Source organism: Ostrinia furnacalis, unplaced genomic scaffold (assembly GCF_004193835.3).
Source record: "Ostrinia furnacalis isolate ACB-3 unplaced genomic scaffold, ASM419383v2 OfSCF7353, whole genome shotgun sequence".
In the NCBI taxonomy this organism is placed as follows: domain Eukaryota; kingdom Metazoa; phylum Arthropoda; class Insecta; order Lepidoptera; family Crambidae; genus Ostrinia; species Ostrinia furnacalis.
Genome location: NW_021137592.1, coordinates 180904 through 202347, shown reverse-complemented (window position 1 = coordinate 202347; position 21444 = coordinate 180904). Strand labels below are relative to the sequence as shown.

The 21444-nt window shown below is 37.8% G+C and overlaps 4 protein-coding genes across 4 annotated transcripts; all 4 read right to left on the bottom strand.

Moving 5' to 3' along the window:
* Positions 1–1293: 1293 nt before the first annotated feature.
* Positions 1294–2811, bottom strand: LOC114364155 (ommochrome-binding protein-like). The gene has a single exon (XM_028320166.1). It carries the CDS (start codon positions 2376–2378, stop codon positions 1491–1493), a length of 888 nt encoding a protein of 295 aa, XP_028175967.1. The 5' UTR covers positions 2379–2811; the 3' UTR covers positions 1294–1490.
* A 100-nt stretch (positions 2812–2911) lies between these two features.
* On the bottom strand, positions 2912–4453 carry LOC114364141 (ommochrome-binding protein-like). The gene is made up of 2 exons (XM_028320152.1): positions 4020–4453; positions 2912–3758 (listed from the first exon to the last, which is right to left on the bottom strand). Exons 1-2 carry the CDS (start codon positions 4444–4446, stop codon positions 3238–3240), a joined length of 948 nt encoding a protein of 315 aa, XP_028175953.1. The 5' UTR covers positions 4447–4453; the 3' UTR covers positions 2912–3237.
* Positions 4454–6774: 2321 nt separating this feature from the next.
* LOC114364156 (ommochrome-binding protein-like) lies at positions 6775–7755 on the bottom strand. Its single transcript, XM_028320167.1, has one exon. It carries the CDS (start codon positions 7738–7740, stop codon positions 6835–6837), a length of 906 nt encoding a protein of 301 aa, XP_028175968.1. The 5' UTR covers positions 7741–7755; the 3' UTR covers positions 6775–6834.
* Positions 7756–9429: 1674 nt separating this feature from the next.
* LOC114364146 (MFS-type transporter SLC18B1) lies at positions 9430–21349 on the bottom strand. The gene is made up of 12 exons (XM_028320158.1): positions 20701–21349; positions 18103–18343; positions 17255–17328; positions 16677–16893; positions 14621–14711; positions 14130–14364; positions 13645–13743; positions 13467–13562; positions 11897–12068; positions 11365–11557; positions 9718–10232; positions 9430–9631 (listed from the first exon to the last, which is right to left on the bottom strand). Exons 1-12 carry the CDS (start codon positions 20979–20981, stop codon positions 9551–9553), a joined length of 2295 nt encoding a protein of 764 aa, XP_028175959.1. The 5' UTR covers positions 20982–21349; the 3' UTR covers positions 9430–9550.
* Positions 21350–21444: the final 95 nt, after the last annotated feature.

The window sequence follows — 21444 nt, the reverse complement described above, 5'->3', positions numbered from 1 at the left end:
CCTGTACAATCGGATTATAGCCGAATCTTATTCAAAAACAATTTATTGGTTTAAAGCGGTGACGCGACACGTCCTTGTCTCACCCACCTTGAACAAACGATAAATTGTTTCCCATATAATAATATGTATGTTTCTAAATGACATAGTCAGTGCAATTGTAATCGCCAGTGCAATTGTATTGGTTCAACACATCTTGCAAAACTAACTATATATTACAGTTTTTAAGATGTTAACAACCTTCATGTATTTTTAAATACCTTAGGTACATTTCAAGTTAGTTACTTTTTATTTAGATAATAATTTAGCTTAACTTAGCTGGATGAATTGCAACTGAACCTCTTTTACTAGGCTGTAGGAGTGTAGCTGTAAAATCCCCTAAAACAATTTAGAAAGCCTTGAACACAGTTTATCCAATTAAACCGCATAACTATGGTGGGTTACATTTAATTTTTAGCATTTTTGCCGTGTCATAAAGTTCATAGCACAAGTCAAACACTATGTCAAGTAGGTACTTTCATAAAGCATGCTCATAGCAAAATGTCCGTTCAGTGGCCTAGTGACGTCATAAGCGAGTGGAAAGAGGATGATTGAAGGGGTGGATGGGATGCATGTGTGGGTACACGTAGTGAGCTGGTCCATTGTAATTGTATCTAGGGGATACATGTGTGCACTGTGCATCGCTATGACGCCTAACATGACGTCAAACTCGCCAAAATAATGATACAATGCAGCGTTTTCGATATAAACAGTTTATTGATTACTTGTACATTTTAATTGGATATATTATATAATATTAATGCTATTCTATTGTAATTACAAGCTTTTTATTACTTTCACATGTCTGGTGTCTGTCGTCAAATCTTGCAACTTAAAATTGACCCACTTCCCGGTTTCCTATTGAGCTGAAATTTTGCATACATGTGTAAGTCCGATGACAATGCAATATTATGGTACCATTGAGCTGGTCTGATGATGGAGTCGGGAGGTGGCCATAGGAACTCCTAAACAAAACGGCGGAAACTCATCGAGTTTGGGTTCGTTGGATTTGTCTTTTCGAGCACTTTAGTGTTAGATAACGTCCAGGGTCCTGAGATTAAGATATAACTAAAAAGTGTAAAATAAAATTATAATAAAAATAAACTTTTTTAAAAACAAGCTTTTATTCTGAATTTCGAAAGCTTGTAGCGCAAACAGAGAAAAAGAGGAATAAATTCCATGCGCGATACAAACTTTCGAAATTCAGAATAAAAGCTTGTTTTTAAAAAAGTTTATTTTTATTATAATTTTATTTTTATTTCGGTGTTCCATTCATTTAGGATTTACAATCTTAAGATTGGTACATCCACATAGGATTGCGAATTTAATAAGGAACACACAACAGGTGACAATCAAGGGATACAATCTTAGATAAAATAAATAAAATAATGATTATATGCCAATCACATAAACGTTGTGTTACAGATGAAAGTAAAAGAGTACCTAAGCTGCGCCTACACAGGTAACAATTTCGCAATCCTATGTGGATCAGAAAAGTACATGTTATTGTCGTAATCGAAGGTCAATCCAGTAATATTTTTTATAGAAGCAATTTTGACAAGTGATTCCTTTTCTTTATCGGCGACATAAATCTTGTTCTTTCCACAGAAATAAGCCACACCCTTCCTACTCACCTTGAAGGCGCGGAAAGCTTTTGCTCCTTTAATGTGGATACGATTGTTTGTGTCTTTCCTTATCATGAATAACCCTGACTTATTACTTAAGAAGGTATCTCCATCACCGTCGATCACAAATTGGTATAACTTCTCATGAATATGTGACTGTACCGATTCGGTTTTATTATTAACTTGTACAACCTTGTACAACCTTCTCGATGGAAACTCTATGAAATACAGGTTGTCTTTGAAGAAGAGGTCCCAGATATTTCTATTCGGAATAAACAAATGAGGTTCAGATAGACCACCCAGCATGAGATTTTGTTCGTATATTCCTTCACTTCCTCCTAAATAAATGACATTGTTTGCATAATCGATTGCTGTGGCGAAGCCGTTTTTTACTGAAGATATTTTATGTATTCTTGCAGTTGGGTTTCCAGGTCGTGGAACCTGGAAACCAATGTAACCAATCGTGGAGGTGCTTTCATTTTGCTGCTCAACGTTGTAGCTGAAGTACACTTCTTGAAATAATTTCGCAGCTCGTCGCTTGTAATAAGACAGTTGGTGTGGTCGATTTACTCCGTCTATTACCGTTAACTCCATGTGAGGTTTCCCATGAACGTTGATTATTCCTTCACGCAAAGCATTTTTCTCGGTGTCCTCAGTTGTATTGATGTGTTCAGCAAATGTTACAGACAAAACTATCATTAATATGAAATATTTCATGTTTATAATATGAAACAACACGTCTGAATAATTCGGAACAAAAATGCTTTATGATTATGCAGTGAAAAGATTGATTAATAAATGTAGACGTATCAAAACGTTAATAGGTACTTAACATAACATCACCATATGGCTTTATTTGTTTCGTTTCAGATTTCATTTAAATGTGTCAATACAAAGTATATCTAATAGTTACGTTTAGGTGGAATTTGTGTTTATAATTGTTACAACTTTATCCAGTCAATATCGATACAATTAAAGGCTAACATGGCAAACGAATGTACGATTTTTTTATTATTTTGCTAGGTTGCTTTGCTATGGAAGCGGCATGCGGCACGGGAGGGGTGGCATCGACGTAATATGATGAGCATACAAATCTGCCCCCCTAGACAAAACGCACTTTTTGATCGAATCGAAAATCGAATCCGTCAAAACTCCATACAAAAAAGGGGCTTTTCGACCACTTTTCGACTGGTTTGCGATTATAATTTGCACTTTGTCTAGACCCACTGAAGCATATTATTATCGCTGACGTTTGACGTCTCACAAACAACCTCCTGTGCCGCTCTCATATTTGAGGCACCGACCGAGTTACACGCTAGACGTTTAATAAAAATTTTTTAGAAGAAAACATTCATAATGACTAAGATGAAGTAAACGGGCAACTACGGAATCCTACATTGCGCGTGGCACGACACGCACTTGGCCGATTTTTGATTACTTAACTATGTTGTGTAGAACACATAGGGTAGTTTCAACTCAAATTTTTAAAATTAAAAGACTTGCTCGTTGCCAAAATAATGCCTCGTTTTAATAAAAACTGTTTATTAATTACTTGTACATTTTTCTATTGAAATTTCTATTTCGATGTTCCATTCGGTGTCTTGTGCTCAACACTAGACGTATAATTATTAGGTAACAATTTCGCAATCCTATGTGGATCAGAAAAGTACATGTTATTGTCGTAATCAAACGTCAATCCAGTAATATTTTTTATAGAAGCAATTTTGACAAGTGATTCCTTTTCTTTATCGGCGACATAAATCTTGTTCTTTCCACAGAAGTAAGCCACACCTTTCCTACTCACCTTGAAGGCGCGGAAAACTTTTGCTCCTTTGATGTGGATACGATTGTTTGTGTCTTTCCTTATCATGAATAACCCTGACTTATTACTTAAGAAGGTATCTCCATCACCGTCGATCACAAATTGGTATAACTTCTCATGAATTTGTGACTGTAATTCAACTTGATTACTATTAGAACTGACCTTGTACAAGCTTCTAGATGGAAACTCTATGAAATACAGGTTATCCTTGAAGAAGAGGTCCCAGATATTTCTATTCGGAATAAACAAATAAGGTTCAGATAGACCACCCAGTATCAGTGGGCTAATTCAAATGCATTTGTCGAGAGTAGAAATCGTCTGTCAAATAATTTTCTAGTAATCAATTTTGAACTGATTGTCAAGGTAATACAGTTGAAAATTGAATATCAAAGCCAGACTACGCCTAATGTCAGATCAGCCGATGGTAGATGCCAAATTTCCAATATCGCGTACGAAGACGGAGAACTTTGTCAATATAGTGGTACATAAGGGTCATAATTAGTGGATGCCGACGATTTTCGCGCTGTCATCTCAACGACTGCCCACCCTTGTCGTTAGAGCACAGATTTTGTTCGTATATATTCCTTCACTTCCTCCTAAATAAATTATGTCGTTTGCATAATCGATTGCTGTGGCGAAGCCGTTTTTTACGGTCGATATTTTATGTATCTTTGCAGTTGGGTTTCCAGGTTCCACGGTGTAACCAATCGTGGGGGTGCTTTCATTTTGCTGCCCAACGTTGTAGCTGAAGTACACTACTTGAAATAAGGACACAATTCGTGGCTTGTAGTAAGACAGATGGTGTGGTCGATTTACTCCGTCTATTACCGTTAACTCCATATGAGGTTTCCCATGAACGTTGATTATTCCTTCACGCAAAGCCTTTTTCTCGGTGTCCTCAGTTGTATTGATGTGTTCAGCAAATGTTACAGACAAAACTATAATTAATATGAAATATTTCATGTTTAGGTATAATATGAAACAACACGTCTGAATAATTCGGAACAAAAATGCATTATGATTATGCAGTGAAAAGATAGATTAATAAATGCAGACGTATCAAAACGTTAATAGGTACTTAACATAACACCACCATATGGCTTTGTTAGTTTCGTTTTGTGTTACAGATTTCATTTAAATGTGTCAATACAAAGCATATTATACAGGGTGGAATTTTGTAAAGCCATCTGGAGGGAAAGTACTCTTAATACTGTAGATAGAAAATTTTACTGAAAGAAAACATTCCTTTATTTTTGAAAAGCAAAATTAAAGGAATGTTTCCTTTGAGAAAAAATGTCTATCTACAATATTAAGAGTACTTTCCCTCCAGGTGGCATTACAAAATTCCCCCCTGTATATATTTAAGTACGTTTCAGGTGGAATTTTTGTTTATAATTTGTTACAACTTGGTCCAGTCAATATCGAATTATCGACACAATTAAAGGCGAACATCGTAAATGTACCATTTTTAGGGTTCCGTAGTCCTGACAAGGAATCCTTATAGTTTCGATATTTCTGTCTGCCTGTCCGAGGTTTTGCTTGGAAACTATTGGCACTAGAAAGCTGTAATTTTTTGAAGGTATGTATATTAATCACGCCGACAAAACGGTAAAGTAAAATTTTGAATTTAATAACAAAATTTTTTTAGGGTAGCTAAAGCCCTACCATGTAAAGTGGGGATGAATTTTTTTTTCATCTTCTACCCCATCGTGTGGCCTTTTAAAATGGCTTAGGGGTTTCTAAGACTATTTGTCTATTTAGGGATCTGCTTTTCATGAACTTTCAAAGAAAACTATAGCGGTTAAGATACATCAGTTAGTTTATGAGTAATAGCAATAAGAGTAGGCGCACACCGTTGATTTTTAGTTGGCCGATAGTTGTGCCCGATTTTAATTTATATGAAGAATCGGCCAAATCGAATCGGCGTAGTGTGCGCACTCCCATACATGCCCATACTGATCAACTGCCCGACTAAACTATCGGCCGACGAAAAACGGTGTGCGCCTACTGTAATAGTCATTTAGTTAACTCATGTATTATACAATTTCTTAACTAGTGAAAATTACTTAGAAGAAAATATTAAAAGTGACTTTAGATGAAGTAATTGCTTGCTTCTGAAATATATCGTATTAACGACGGACAACTACGGAACCCTACACTGCGCGTGGCACGACACGCACTTGGCTATGTACACGCAATTACTGGTATACAACTCTGTTATTTTGTGCTTCTCCCATGGTGCTCGAAAGCAGGAAAAATGCTATTACGGTTAAGATAGATCAGTTAATTAATAACATTAATAGGTAGTCGTATGTGGGATGTTGACTCGACGATCATTGTCCCGATAGTTGTCTCGGCAAACGGGCTAATAGCGAAGAGCTTCGACCAACATCTAAAGAAGCTCTCGCTGGATGGTTGGCTCAAGGGTCAGATGCAAAAGGCGGTGTGAGGATCACCGGCACGGCACGCATTGTTCGAAGGTTCCTCAGCCTGTGACCCTATCTATCACCGGTAGCTTGGGCCTTGCTCCGCTGCCGGCGGATAAACTAGTTTTAAGTGATTTTTTTTATAATGTATTTTTATAACTTTTTCTTTTGTAATTTACATTGTAAAAAATATATTTAAAATTAAGACAAAAATATAAAAAAAAAATCCTTACCTATACCTACATAGGTCTATCGCTTTTAACCCAGTCAATGCCAGAGGTACAGTGGAAGCGGCACGGGAGGGGTGGCATCGACATAATATGATGTGACAGAGCATACAAATCTGTACTTCTAGCATGAACAACTTTCGTCTTCGAATCGTTTGCGTACTCGATAAAATTCGATACGCAATCTTCGAATTAAACGATAACGTGACAATTTTGATTCTCAAAATAAGTTTCGTGCAACCACATCTCATATTAAGTTCACTTTACGACACGTTCACAAGGGCGCTGTTGTAGTTTTCTTACTAAATCTTTTGATGGCGATTCGAGTACGCAAACGATTTGAACTCGAAAGTTTTTCGTGCTAGCCGTACCTACTGAAGCATATTATCTGAAGTCTCGCTGATGTTTGACGAACGCCGAACCTTTATACGCTAGACGTATAATAAATTTTTTTTAGAAGAAAACATTCATAATGACTAAGATGAAGTAAATGGGCAACTACGGAACCCTACATTGCGCGTGGCACGACACGCATTTGGCCGAAAAGAACACATAGGGTAGTTTGAACTCAAATTTTCAAAATTAAAAGACGTGCTCGTTGCTAAAATAATGATACAATGCATCGTTTAATAAAAACTGTTTATTAATTACTTGTACATTTTAATTGGATATGTTAGAATGCTTTTCTATTGTAATTTCTATTTCGGTGTCTTATTGTGCTCAACACTAGAGGTACAATTATTAGGTAACAATTTCACAATCCTATGTGGATCAGAAAAGTACATGTTATCGTCGTAATCAAACGTCAATCCAAAAATATTCTTTATAGAAGCAATTTCTACGAGTGAATGCTTTTCTTTATCGGCGACATAAATCTTGTTCTTTCCACAGAAATAAGCCACACCTTTCCTATTCACCTCGAAGGCGCGGAAAACTTTTGCTCCTGTTATATGAACGCGATGGTGTGTGTCTTTCCTTATCATGTATAACCCTGACTTATTACTTAAGAAAGTATCTCCATCGCCGTCGATCACAAAATGGTATAATTTCTCATGAATGTGTGACTGTACCGATTCTGTTTTATTATGAGCATAGACCTTGTACAACCTTCTTGATGGAAACTCTATGAAATACAGGTGATCCTTGAAGAAGAGGTCCCAAATATCTCTTTTCGGAATGAGCAAATGAGGTTCAGATTGTCCACGGAGCTTGAGATCTTGAACGTAGATTCCCTCACTTCCTCCTAAATAAATGACGTGGTCTGCATAATTGATTGCTGTTGCGAAGCCGTCTTTTACGGCCGATACCGGTGTTGGTACATACCCATTTTCTAGTACGTAACCAATCTTGAAGGAGCTTTCATTTTGCCGTCCAACGTTGTAGCTGAAGTAGACTAAGTCGCCGTGTGCTTGTGTCTTGTAATAAGACAGTTGGTATGGTCGATTTACCCCATTTATTACCGTTAACTCCACGTGAGGCTTCCCATGAACATCGATTCTTTCACACAAAGGCTTTTTTTCGATGTCCTTCTTTTTATTGATTTGTTCGGCAAATGTTGCAGTCAAAATTAACATTAACACGAAAGATTTCATGATTAACAGCATGATTAACGTCTGAATAATTTGGAACCAAAATGTATTATGATTATTAATGCATGTAGATACGTTTAGCTATAATAACGAAAATATAACACCACCATATGGCTTTGTTTCGTTTCAGATTTCGTTAAATGTGTCAATACAAAGTATCATATTACATTTTACGTTTTAGGTTTTACTTACTTACCTACGTGGAAAATAATTACTAATAATTAGCAATTTGTTTATTGTTTGTTACAACTAAGTTTTCTTTAGAAATCCCTCTGGAATTCAAGCCCGCGTTTGCAATTCAAGAGGAAAATTACCCTCGTCAGTTTGTATCTGAATTGTTACTTTAATCATAAACAACTGGTACCAGGCTGACAGAAAAGCGAGGACATGGCCTTTCGTTGCTTCCACGCTAGACAAAGAGGTTACCTCCGTCTCTCTCCAACGCAGAGGGTGCCACCCTCTGTGATTTTCCCCCATCCCTCAGTCACCCGCCGCCCAATCCTAACTTGGTTGAAGACCTTCATTCATAGGAGCGAAATCAATATTTTAGTGAAACAAAACTTTTCGAAACTGATTTTCACATTTCTGTTATGTTTGTCACATACTTATGTGACAGTGTACTGTAGCGTCATTTCGTTATTAGGCTAAAATATGTTAGAGGTTTTGAACATTTAGATTCCGTGATGGTTTTGACTACTTAGGCAAAGGTCTAACAAAGTGTCCCAAATTACCTCCTTTTGCTTTATGTTTTTTTGGTAACGGCGACGCTGCGTCCATTCAGTCGGCAACGCGTTTTAATATGCTCCCGTTCCAAGTGAAAGAATGGTTTACCACATATTAACAAAGTGAAAACTCAACATCGAGTGACAGTAGAACGACACTCTTAGCAAAAGTTTTGAACAAAATTATTTTTTGTTTGTATTAAGTAGGTGTTAGTTTATTTGCTTTCTGTACATTTTCTTTTCTATTGTCTACACTACTATTACACTATTATTAAATTTCCAGTTCGAATTCATTTACTTATTGAATTAACTATTGCTATCGTGTACAAATATCTTAATTATTATGAAAAAACTTTTCAACAAATAAACTCTCTTCAAAACTAGGATTTTCATCAACATGGAAAAGCCTACTACGGCGCGTTCAATAAAAACTCCCTCGTGATTGTGAGCTCCTGGTATTAGCGTATTCGCGATCGCTCGTAGAAAACTGCGCCCGACGATTTTTCCTGCTACGACGAGCGCTACGCGAGCGTTCCCAATAAATAAAACCATCATCTGAAAAGCTGAAAATTTTGTAGGCAGCTTTTCCGACTTTCCGACTGGACAGTGGTCAGTGGTTGCAATGACAACGTCGCAAAATCGTCAGCAGAGGTCGAATCGACTAGGGACACAGAATGTAGCAGGAGTAAAACGTTCCACAGCGTTGCCATGGTTACAGGGGTTGGGGCAGAAAGAGGGAGTGTTCTACATCAATGTGTGTGTGTGTAATTCCTCTGAAGGGGTATTTCACCTTCAATGTGTGCGTGTGTAGCTCACACTGATGGAAAAGCACCCCCTCAGAGGAATGCGGGTGGGGAAAATTTTTGACCTCCTCGCTTTCATAGTCTCCTAGTACTCCGCGCTGTTTGGGAAATATTTTTGCTATTCGAAAACGGCAGGGGAAAACGATGTTCGTAGGACTATTTGGAAACAACGTTTTAAATACGTTGAAATAAGTTGAATTGTTTTATTTTTGAAGTGAGTATATTAAAACTTAATGAAATAAACTTAAAACAATTGAGAATATTAAAATTGCAAATATTTACAGTTAGAATGGAATTTTGCTAGACTTCACAGGCGCCCGCTGAAGAAACAGTCACTGTGCCTCGTACAAAAGTGACGCCAACTCTACACTCACAACCATCCTGTAAGAAAACAGTTGAGCGTATTAATAACATGCCTAAAAGTAACATACCTACGCAGAATTGAAGAATTTAGAAAAAAACCTTACAAAAATGTTTTCCATAGCAGAGGTACAGGTTTGGTTCTGCTCAAAGAATTGAACCTTCTGAAGATTGTGCCTGATGATCTCGCCTGACGTTTTCTTTTTCTCCTCATCGCAAGCGAGAAGCACCGGGATCAGACCTTTGTTGTTCCTTTTCACCATCAAATGTTCCGTTTCCAAATTTTCCATAACGACCGGACTTCCAAATATGGCATTGTCTAAATACGCGCAGTAATTGTCTTCGGAACTGCGGTATTTGGTTGTATTATTGTTGATGTTGACTATCTCACTGGATTCGTTTTTCTTCTGATCGTTTTCGAGATAGTTCTGATATAGAGTGTTGTTAGTGCAGTTGGTGTGTTTTTGTTTCTTTTTGGATTTTCGTATTCTGATGTAGAAGTCGGTGAGGTATTGGAACTTGAGGAAATAGGAGAGTGCCTCGGCGATACTTGCCGATCCGCTCTTGCTGCGTTTTTTGTGGAGGCACAGGCGACGCGATGGTGAAGTGCCGTATGAATATCCTGAAATGATAAGCTAATGTTAAGTTGCTATCAAATTAACTATACCTACATTAAACTTTACATAAATTGCATGTTCACATACTACAAACACATCACAGAAAATTTGAGAATTTCAGAAAGCTAAACTACTTAATAATTTAACTTCGCGCTTTTGAATTGAGCACACATAAATAAAATTCTTATTGGAAAAAGACTTAGACGAACAGGCATGCGAAGTCGCGGGCTAAAAGGCACACAGGGCTATCTTAGACGGGACTATTCCCACCTCTCGTTCCCACAGTTGCAACTCCTCTGAACCGCCAATAAAAACCCCAAGCAGTGAAGGCCAACTTTGTTCCGAGGGAAAATTCACAACATAGCGCTAGTCTAATGGACAAAGGGGAATGCCCACAATTCATTCACGTTTCCTTTTTGAGTTGTTGTCTATATAACTTTAAAAAAAAAAACCGACTTCAATGCGTGAACCCAAAAAAAAACTAAAAATTAAAAAATCATCCCCAATTTTAAACCCTTGGGGGTGAAATATTTTCTTCAAATTCGCATGAAACCACCCTTTTGATAATACCTATTCAACAAAAAATTAATCGTTCAAATTGATTTATAAGCGGCGGAGATATTGCGTATAAAAAAGTTTTTCCCCAATTTTCCACCCTTGGGGGTTGTTTTTTTTATTATTAAATTTAAATGGGACCACCCTTGAGGTATTACCTATACGCCGAAAAAAGATTTGTTCAAATCGGTTCATAATTGGCCGAGTTATCGCGTAACAAACATAGAAAAACAAAAAAAACATACGGGTCGAATTGAGAACCTCCTCCTTTTTTGAAGTCGGTTGAAAATTTATAAAACCACCTCACTTAACACCAGGTGCGATTGCAATCAAATGCCTGCCTTGTCATGCATTAAAAAAAATTAAAACCAAATAACAAGCGACCGCTTTGTTGCAGCCGCCATAGCAGCAATCAGACTCACCGTTCTTCATATTGCAAGAGCAAGGAGTCAGTAGCGGGGAGTTCTCGATCCTGCTCTCGCATGCGGCAGAAGTTGGCACTGTTCTAGGTGGTGTCTGTGTAGGGGATGGAATGGGACACGTCTGATAGCTGCTCCCATACACATAGTAAACTAAACTCACCGTTCTTCATATTGCAAGAGCAAGGGGTCAGTAGCGGGGAGTTCTCGATCCTGCTCTCTGGAGCGCTGCGCACGCGGCAGAAGTTGGCACTGTTCCAGGTGGTGTCTGTGTAGGGGATGGAGTGGGACACGTCTGATAGCTGCTCCCACTTGGACGACTCGCGCAGGGAGAAGAAAGTGAGCGTTACGACGGCCTGCGGTCATTATTAATATTATGTTAGTAAAATCTAAAATCACAATAAGATAGCTACTAGCTAAAAATATATTTCAATAAATATTTAAAAAAAAGGATAAACAGACGCAAATGATGATTCATATTCCAAATTTTTTTTAACTGAAGAGAGAATTAAGGTCTGTCAATATGTATAATCGTGCGTGTGGATCCGAGCTCTTTTAAAAACTAGGATAAAACTATCCAACCTTAGTACTCTCTGCGTCAATGTCCCTTTCCCATTAAATACACAGTAACATGAATAATTTAAAATTTGCCTTTAGTCTAACTCGATGATTAATTAGCCATAAATATTAGTTACCATAGTGAAACAAGCAGCGGCGCACAGCGTAGCGCACAGCGGGAACCCGTAGCGCTGCGTTAATGCGCCGCCCAGCGCCGGCCCTAGTACCTCGCCCAGCGAGTAGCAGCATGACCACAGACCGGCTACGGCGCTGTATGTAGCGAGCGCTTCGGGGCAGCCTCCTTCGTAGCTGTAGGAACATTTATATTGAGTCAGGCGTTAAAATATCTCAAAGGTCTACAGGCTACGACTGCGTTAGTGTGCCGCCCAGTTATTAGCAGCACGACCACAAACAAGCCAGCGATAGCGCTGTAAGTGGCGAGCGCTTCGGGGCAGCCTCCTTCGTAGCTGTAGGAACATAACGTTTTAACACCTGACTCAATTTAACATTTGTATTCTACTCAATTTAATATTTTAACGCCTGACTCAATACAAATGTTCCTACAGCTACGAAGGAGGCTGCCCCGAAGCGCTCGCCACTGTGCGCCGCCCAGTGATTAGCAGCACGACCACAAGCCAGCGATAGCGCTGTAAGTGGCGAGCGCTTCGGGGCAGCCTCCTTCGTAGCTGTAGGAACATTTATATTGAGTCAGGAGTTAAAATATCTCAAGAGTCGGGCACAAGGTTAATCCATAGCGCTACGGGCTACGGGCTACGACTGCGTTAGTGCGCCGCCCAGTGATTAGCAGCACGACCACAAGCCAGCGATAGCGCTGTAAGTGGCGAGCGCTACGGGGCAGCCTCCTTCGTAGCTGTATTAACATTTATATTGAGTCAGGCGTTAAAATAACTCAAGAGTCGGGCACAGGGTTAATCCATAGCGCTACGGGCTACGACTGCGTTAGTGCGCCGCCCAGTGATTAGCAGCACGACCACAAGCCAGCGATAGCGCTGTAAGTGGCGAGCGCTTCGGGGCAGCCTCCTTCGTAGCTGTAGGAACATTTATATTGAGTCAGGAGTTAAAATATCTCAAGGGTCGGGCACAGGGTTAATCCATAGCGCTACGGGCTACGGGCTACGACTGCGTTAGTGCGCCGCCCAGTGATTAGCAGCACGACCACAAGCCAGCGACAGCTCTGTAAGTAGCGACCGCTTCGGGACAGCCTCTTTCGTCTGAATATTAACATTTCTATCGTAATAGATGGAAAATATTTCAAAACATTCGTAGATCATTCAGTCAGGAATATGGAAGTCATGATTGAGATGTTTGTGTTTCAGACAAAACCAAACAATTACAACATTTATATACCTACCTACCTATACCTACCTTGTTTAGTACACACGTGCTACGAGGCCTACGAGTTTGTGCTACGAGAAAAATCGTAGCGCATTTTTATTTACAAAGCGGTTAAATGTTCAATTAGGAAGTTTGATTAAGGAGCGTTGGCACTAGGCATCGTTATAACCTTCAGTTTACTACATAATATATTTTTGAAAATACGTTAGATTTTTTTACGTGTCGTAGCAGTTGCAACGGCTCTACGGCTGGTTATTGCTGAAGGGATGGTTACATAGTTTCCTATTTTACATAAACGAAACACACCATATGTATTACCAAAGTTTTACTAATAGGTACAAAACAACTTACATAGAGCTGGTCAAGACACCTTGAAAGGTCGGCAGTAGAGTTAAAGCCACCGAAATTCCTAAAATTGATAGCGCCACCAAATCCAACCAGAGGTCACTGAAACAATAATTTTCTTTGACGAATGATTTAATGCTTTTATTAATGCAGATGATAATCAAATAAATATATTTAGACTTACCGTGGAAGCCCGGGAATGAAAGGGCAAGGGCCTAGAAGCAACAGTCCAGCTGTTGATAAGAATAGGCCCCAGACCATCATACACCAATGGTTGTGCACTCTGAAACACATAAGATTTATAACATTGATCACAGAAATACTTCTATGTATATACTTTTAACTACTAATGTCTATTGCTACAAAGCCGTTGAAAAAGAAACCACCGCCAGTCAATTATTACTTAATTATTTTGTTTTATTTTTTCTACTTCAAGCTTGTGCAGATTTCTTTTGTCATTATTTGACGATCGGATATTGTTTTATTTTTCTTAAAAGTACCTATTTGAATTCATAGCGGTTTCATTTCAATTATTTTTATTTTGAAATTATTCAGGGTGTTAATGTTTTGATGTTATGCACACAATATAATATTTTGAATTTTTTTCTAAATTAAATACAGAACAGAATGACGACGGCAGCATTACGAAATAGTGCGAAGGTTTTTTACCTGTCCGCAACCCATCCCCAAATGGGGCTGAAGATTCCGTACAAACTGGAGAAGAGTAGGAAGATCAGGCCGATCTGTTCCGTGGACAGGCCGAACTGCCGTAGATGGGGCTCCAGGGTGGGGTCCAGGAAGGCCCACGTATTGGACACGATCACTATTACCAGCCCAGTTATGATGATGGACGGGATCCTAAAGAGCTTCATTATGGAAGCTGATTTCGAACCGACTGAGAATTCTGTAAATTAACAATAATACGTGTTGAAAGATAATTTTTAAATCAAATCAAATAATTTTTATTTGCGAACATGGGTTTACATACGTGTTACTTGTTTATGGACCTTTACATTAAAGTAGTAATGTAGGTACAGACAGCACAATAAGCTAAATACTGTGGCATCTTGTATTATGTATCTTGAAAAATGTATTAGTCTAATGTGTTTTTAACAGCTAAATATTTAAACGAAATATTTGGATGATATTGGTGTATTTACCTTGACAATCAGTGAGCAGAAAGAAGTTGATTGGCACAGTCAGCACCATAACGATTCCTAGAGTGTAGAATGGTAGGCCAAATCCCCCGATCTACCTGGAACATTCATGTTTACATAGAAACTTTTACAAATCTTTCGTACACTTCTTTTAAAATCTATACAATATTTGTTGGTAAAAGAACCGTTTCGACTTTTCAAACATGTTTATGGCAACTGGCTATTTCTCATCGCCACGGTTCTCATCGTCACCTTCGTGGCGAATTTTATTTCTAACTTATTTCAACTTTTTGTAAACAAAAATTGTAGCGCTTGATGTGAAGATTGTATTCTCAGTAAATCAGGCAAATAGTGAGTCTCGTTTGGAAGCTTTAACGTTTTGAATTTTTTGATGCCACGAAAGTGATTCTGTACATCACAGCAATATTTTTTTCAAACTTTACTACTGTAAATGACTCTTAAGTGTTTATAAAACATATATTTTGTCTTATTTTCATAGATAAATAGTAATAACATAATATAAATAGGTACCTACTTAAATACGAGATAAAATTTTACCGATTACGCCACCTACTAAGTTACAAGATTCTACGCAATTGGTTTTAAGGGTGACACTGGTAGCATTCTGAAATGCTAAAGAAGCAAAAAACGGATTATCAGTACCTCAATAAAAAAGAACTCTAACTGATTATCAGTCCCTCAACAAAAATATATTTTTTATTTAGGCCAGAGGGCCTCGTATTTTTGTTATACAACTTTTAAGTCAAACTTCAGATTAAATTTATCTTACAAACAGATACACACACAGTCACATATACAGACATCCATACAGTCACACAGACAAACAGACAACAAAAACGAGGCCCTTATTTATTTATTGATGTACTGATCTCTACTTACCACGTATAATTTATTAGTTATTAAAATATTGTAAAAACATAAACACCAGTCACTATATTTTAAAATAAACCAAAGCAAGAAATCACTTTCGTGGCCTAAAATCACCTTCGTGTATAAAACACCACGAAGGTGATGCCACGAACGTGACGAAAATTTTAGTTTTTTATGAATTATCCTTAAATTTGAATTTAACGGTTCAAGTTGAATACTATATAAATAAGTCTAACATGTTAAGTTTTCAATGGCAAAGTTTCAATTAAATTGTTTAAATTTTAGAGGTACAAAATATTGTTCAAGCAAGCGACGGTATGTCTATGGATAATCACAAAAAGTTACGTATTTTTTTCGCGGAGCGACGATCGACCTATCTCACCTCCCCAATGGTCGAAGCGCGACTTACGTTAACCGAATAGAACGCTGTGATTGGTTGCTGGTGTTCGGTTTAACGGCAATCTTGTATTATAACTCAAAATTTTAGGTACCTAAAATCGTGTGACCAACGTATTTCGCTTTCCCAATTCAAAATAATTATAAGAAGATATTTTTTTGACTATTGTGTGGAAAGCATATTTAATTACGATGATTTTAGTATATGCTGCACACAAATTGAATGAAAATTGTGAATGCAGTAACCAAATGTTTCATTGCAACCGAAGGTGTGACACGATGAGAACGCGAAAAATGACCCCGTTTTTTATCGTTTCATGTGATTTTTTCGTATTATTTTTGCTTCTATTACGATAAAATTTATTTTGTATGTAGCTAAATAGATATTTTATCATCTGATTTCAAAGTTATTGTTCTAACTTATACCGTTTATGAACTATTATTGTGTGACCATCAAATTTGAGTGTAAATGAGAAGTACCCAACTACGGTTAATAACATCAACGCCATTGTAACAAATCAAATTATTTATTTGCACTAGATTTGTCTAATAACTCGAAGAATCGCCGTGTCGTACCTTACTATTCATTTAACCCCAAGATTTCCCCCTTTACATGTATAGTAAATTAATTAATTTTTAAGCAATACTTAAAGTTAAAATTAGGGTGGAGAAACTCAATTTCTAACTTGAAAAAATTGTATTGCCTAAAGTGGGAATCGAACCCACGACACTTCCTTCATTCTAATTTATGGCGTACTAGAATAATACCGACCGAGTACAGCAAGCCTCCGATAGCAGGCCCGACTGACATGCCGAGCCCGACGAATGTCTCCAAAATGCCAAGCACCGACCCAATGCTGTCAGGGAAGGCGTTGACCACGAACACGTAGCTGGCGGTGGAGTAGGCACTCGCTCCGAGCGCCTCCAGCCCTCGGACAAGGAAACACAGCCAGGTGAAGGTTGTGGAGTTTTCTATTAGTGATAGAGTACTGAAAGAGAGAAAGATTTGGCATTTAAACAGTTAGAACACAAACGCACAATCTGTACTTAAGTATTTTTAAAAATGCCACGAGAAAATTTAACGTTATTTTTATGAAATGTACTTAGGTAACTTTGGAAATTCTTGAAAACAGCAGAAAAAGACATGAAATAACAGACAGACTTTGAGGAACCTTTATGGGTTTCTTGTCAGGACTACGGAACCCTAAAACAGGTATGAAAGTTGTAAAATTACTAATGTAAAATACTATAGGTATTTTCTGCTTTATCGCCTTATATCGTTTGCTACTTGACTTTACCAATTTTCTTCTAAATAACTTTTAACCGACTTAAAAAGGAGGTTTTTCTTACCCGAACAACACATTACAAGTTCCGGCTATGAACATGCCGGAAATAAACATGAACTTCGCTCCCATTAGTGGTAACTGAAAACATAAAAAGTTTTCTCTAAAATCTAATTCAACACGATTACTTACTTAATACCTACGTAAACCTAAAACAGTCTAAACAGAATCCAAAACATCTAACCAATAATAAAAAAAACGTTCCACGTGTTACAGTTCCCATGCACTCTTTCTTAATCGTGAACGGAAGTAACAAGAAAACACACACTAAAATTGCGATAAGTGTGATAATTTTCTATCGATGTGAAGTATCAATAATTACTTAGTCTAGAAGTTCTACCTGTTCTTGAAATACCTAGATACCTAAATAGTATTTACCTATACTCATAGTAAGTAAATGGTTATGTAAGTACCTTAAAGAGGTTGTTTAGTTCCAAAATAATTTGTATTTAAAAAGTTGAACGTCCAGTAGTACCTATGTAATCTACTTGATTTATTATTACTTCATTATAATAATATGTTTTATGTAGCGTAGGTTAAAAGATAACGTTAATTACTACTTATGTACCCATATTTAGCGCTATTGTATACCTATTTAGCTCATCGAACTTGATTTTAAATATCAATACATTGCAATAGCGTCGGTGGGTTATACCGTTTCTGTAAGTAGGTACCTACTAAGTAAGCGATTAAACAAAAAATGTATGTATAGGTAAGTATTAAGATATTATATTATTATAATGCCTACTACTTTATTAGTTAATATTTAAACTACTTTCCTATATCAGTTAGTTCTGTAATTTCAAATCTCTCTTTCTCATGTACCTAAACCAAATTGGCAATAAAAATACTCACGAATTTCCCAAAAATTGGTGACGTCAGAAACATGACGACTGCGTAAAAACTGAACACGATTCCGCACATGGTGTCTGACAGGCCTTTTGCTGTGGCCTCCCTCGGAAAGAAGGGTGCCATGACGCTCATGGAACAGAAGCTCATGAAGTCCACCAGAGCCAACGAAGCCAGGGTGAGCCTCTGTCGCCGGGAGAGATACCGCAGCGCGCCGGGCCGCGGCCTGCTTTGAGTCCTTACTAATCTGGAAGGCGACAGCGAAGGGTAGCTGTACTAATAAGATGCGAATAAGACATGATTTTCTAATATATTTTTTTTACATTGAAGCGACAATAGTAAAATGGGTGGTGGCCAAACGGCGGTGTCCGATTCGAGGAATGCGTCGGGTTCGAACCCCGCCGTTCGTTGAGGCGACCACATTCGTAAGAAAGCTTACCATGAGGGGTCATCGGGATAATTAGTACTTAGGTAATTTGAATTTATAAAATGCTATCAATATTCTTAAAAAAAAGTTAATTAAGTACTCTTCTATAAAAAACATAATTGTAATGAAGTATCTATAACAAACTTGATTGTTTTGATTGTACAAATAATTACATCATCCACTACTACACGTGAGAATCATACGTATGTAGGTACAGTACAAAGTAGATGATGATGAAAGTGATGAATTTAGGTTACCTACTTGTTTATTGTAGTGTTAGTAAGAATAAGGTAAATAAGAAGTACAAACGTAAATTAAATAAATTTATTTTAAAGGATGGATATCGAATTCGACAGGACCTTTTATGCAAGATTGAGTTGCATGTGAATGCAGTTACATTGACCCAACATTTGGCGTTTACGAGAGTAAGTAAATGTAACGTGTTATCTCATTGAAACCCAATCTATGACATGATTTTGTATAACATCTATAAGTAAACATTGATTTAGGTTCAGTCATAACATTGAAAGATTTTCTAGAAGAAATTATTATGACGATAAGTCACGATTTAATGTGAATTATGGTCTATTAAATGGATTACAATTTGGATAACCGAGACGTTTTATTGATTACTATTATTTTCACTTTCAAATTATACAAATGAAGCAAAGGTTTTTGATGACTTTATCAAACTCGATTAAAAAAGTTAACTTTAAATTATTTATTATTATTTACAGTGTGTTTTACATTAATTATGCCCATATTTTTAATTTTTTATATTTAAAATATGATGTGCACCAGCGGAAATTTTCTCGTTCAAACAATAGTTAGTACCAATAAAGGGAATCGAACGTTAACATTGCCAATGGCATTGTTATCGTGCACTTGATACTGAATTACAACACGTGTCAATATTGCAATAGTTAACGTTCAATTAGGGGAGAGTGGGGCAAGACGGGGTCCTTAAAGTTTGATGGTAAATAAAATTGACCGTAGAGAGTTTTATTAATTTGTTTTATTCTTATAATCTTCTTCGATAATCAGTCTTCATTGTTCACGTGTAATTTGGCAGTCTAATCAACATAATAAAATTTAAAAAAACAAAAAGTAGAAATACACCCTTATCCCCATCATGCCCCACCCCTAGGGTAAGATGGGGTACCCCCGTGGGTAAGATGGGGTACCAATAAGAAGGCAAGATGGGGTATGGCAGCAAACGACTATTTACTTTTCACAATGTTCACAAGTGAACACGGTATCTGCATCTTCGTCATCTAAACCTGCACAGCTGCAGTAAACCCATTTGCCGCATGCTGAACAAGCAACCCAGCCTTCATTTGAGTCCAAATATAGGCCTTTACAATACAAAAAAGGTGTATTTTCAGTATTGTTGTCACTATTCTCGTGTAATGATCTATTCTTAGCCCCTTTTTTCTTCTTTGTTACTCTTTTCTCCTTAGTTGGGGGTTTTTTTTTTGAGATTTTTAAGTTCCCTCAACTCTTTTTTTTCGCTGTATATCCTCTTCCGCTTCTTTCTTTTTCTTAATCGTTTTTTTTAATAATTTCTCACCATTCTAGAATAAAATAAATAGTAAAATTAGACATTTCTATGTCGCTTGCCTTCATACCCCATCTTGCCCCTTAACACCTACCCCATCATGCCCCCGTATGCCAAATAAAATTTAAAAAATAACTGAATAAAACCAGTACGCAGCAATGAGGAAAACAAGTTCTTACCTGTTAGTGTTGTTATTTTCACATTTGGTAACATTTAAATCAATTGCGAGGTGTTATTATTTACGGAAAATACACGCCTAGTGTAATATAGAAAAATCACTAGCTATTTAGCAAAAAACAGTTTTTTCCAGAAAACAAATCAAAGGCGTAGTGTCGTTGTCCGCTCACTTCGATAACTGATTGCCGTAATGGTGGTGCGGCGTCAGGTGCTTAAACGATCTTGATTGGCTAATTCGTTCGCACTCAGGATCGGTCGCCCCGTCTTGCCCCCCACCCCGTCTTACCCCACTCTCCCCTACAATGTTGTAGGAAAGTTCCTGGATTACTTTTATGAAACCACATTCATGTAAATTTCAAAAATCTGTTTTGCTTCTGGCACTGTTTATTTAGCCTATAAATATGGGATGTCGTTTTTAAATATCGTAATTCCAACGACCTACCGTTCTCGTAAAATCCTGATCTCGGAGCTGACATCGTCTGGTGGTATCCCCGACCAGGACTGGGCCCGTCTCAGCCTCCTGGAGTCAGGGATCGAGCCTCTCCCTCCCCACGTCGCAGCCAGCTCATCCACCTGAGTGGACGTCTTCACCATTCTACAGTCAAACACTATCGTCTCAAAGGACCTGCCACCCTCCACACTGTTCGATCGCGACCTACACGAGTCCCCTCGAGTCCTATTCCTCAACAACTTGCTGTACTCATCGCAATCGTCTTTGTCCATATCGGAAGGACTCAACCCGAGCACTGACCGGTAATTAAATGAATATCGTAAACAAACCCCGATACCGCGGCGTGTCACCCGTCTGGCGACCAGTCGAATGTAGGTACAGAATAAAACCGCGCATATCAATCACAATCGGTATCTTATCGCGTTTTAAATTCAAACGGGAAAGAGGGCACTTGTTAATTTGTAGCATTCGTAGGGCGGGTATGGCGAGCGTGATGGTGAATGTTTGTGTTCGAACGATAACACAAATGGGACGTTATCGCGCGAGTATCGGCGGTGTGAAAACATGCTGCCGTGTTATGATCCTGGCGCGCCTTTTCCGTTGCGATGCTCTTTGACTTATTTTTTTCTTTTCTAGAATAATCTGTGTCGTTGAAGTAAGACGGCTCCGTACAGTAAACAACTTAAGCCATTTATTACTGAAAAGTCGGACCTATTACAACTACATAGGATATCA

Bases quoted from the DNA above. Each gene is read 5' to 3' on its own strand.
- LOC114364141 (XM_028320152.1), bottom strand. From the start codon at position 4,446: ATGAAATATTTCATATTAATTATAGTTTTGTCTGTAACATTTGCTGAA. The intron at 3,759-4,019 runs GTTGAGATGACA...TTAGCCCACTGA, and splicing joins AACGACAAGGGTGGGCAGTC to TACTGGGTGGTCTATCTGAA.
- LOC114364156 (XM_028320167.1), bottom strand. From the start codon at position 7,740: ATGCTGTTAATCATGAAATCTTTCGTGTTAATGTTAATTTTGACTGCA.
- LOC114364155 (XM_028320166.1), bottom strand. From the start codon at position 2,378: ATGAAATATTTCATATTAATGATAGTTTTGTCTGTAACATTTGCTGAA.
- LOC114364146 (XM_028320158.1), bottom strand. From the start codon at position 20,981: ATGGACAAAGACGATTGCGATGAGTACAGCAAGTTGTTGAGGAATAGG. The intron at 14,712-16,676 runs GTCGGTATTATT...TGTTCCAGGTAG, and splicing joins TCGGAGGCTTGCTGTACTCG to ATCGGGGGATTTGGCCTACC. The intron at 11,558-11,896 runs GTAACTAATATT...TAATGACCGCAG, and splicing joins CCGCTGCTTGTTTCACTATG to GCCGTCGTAACGCTCACTTT.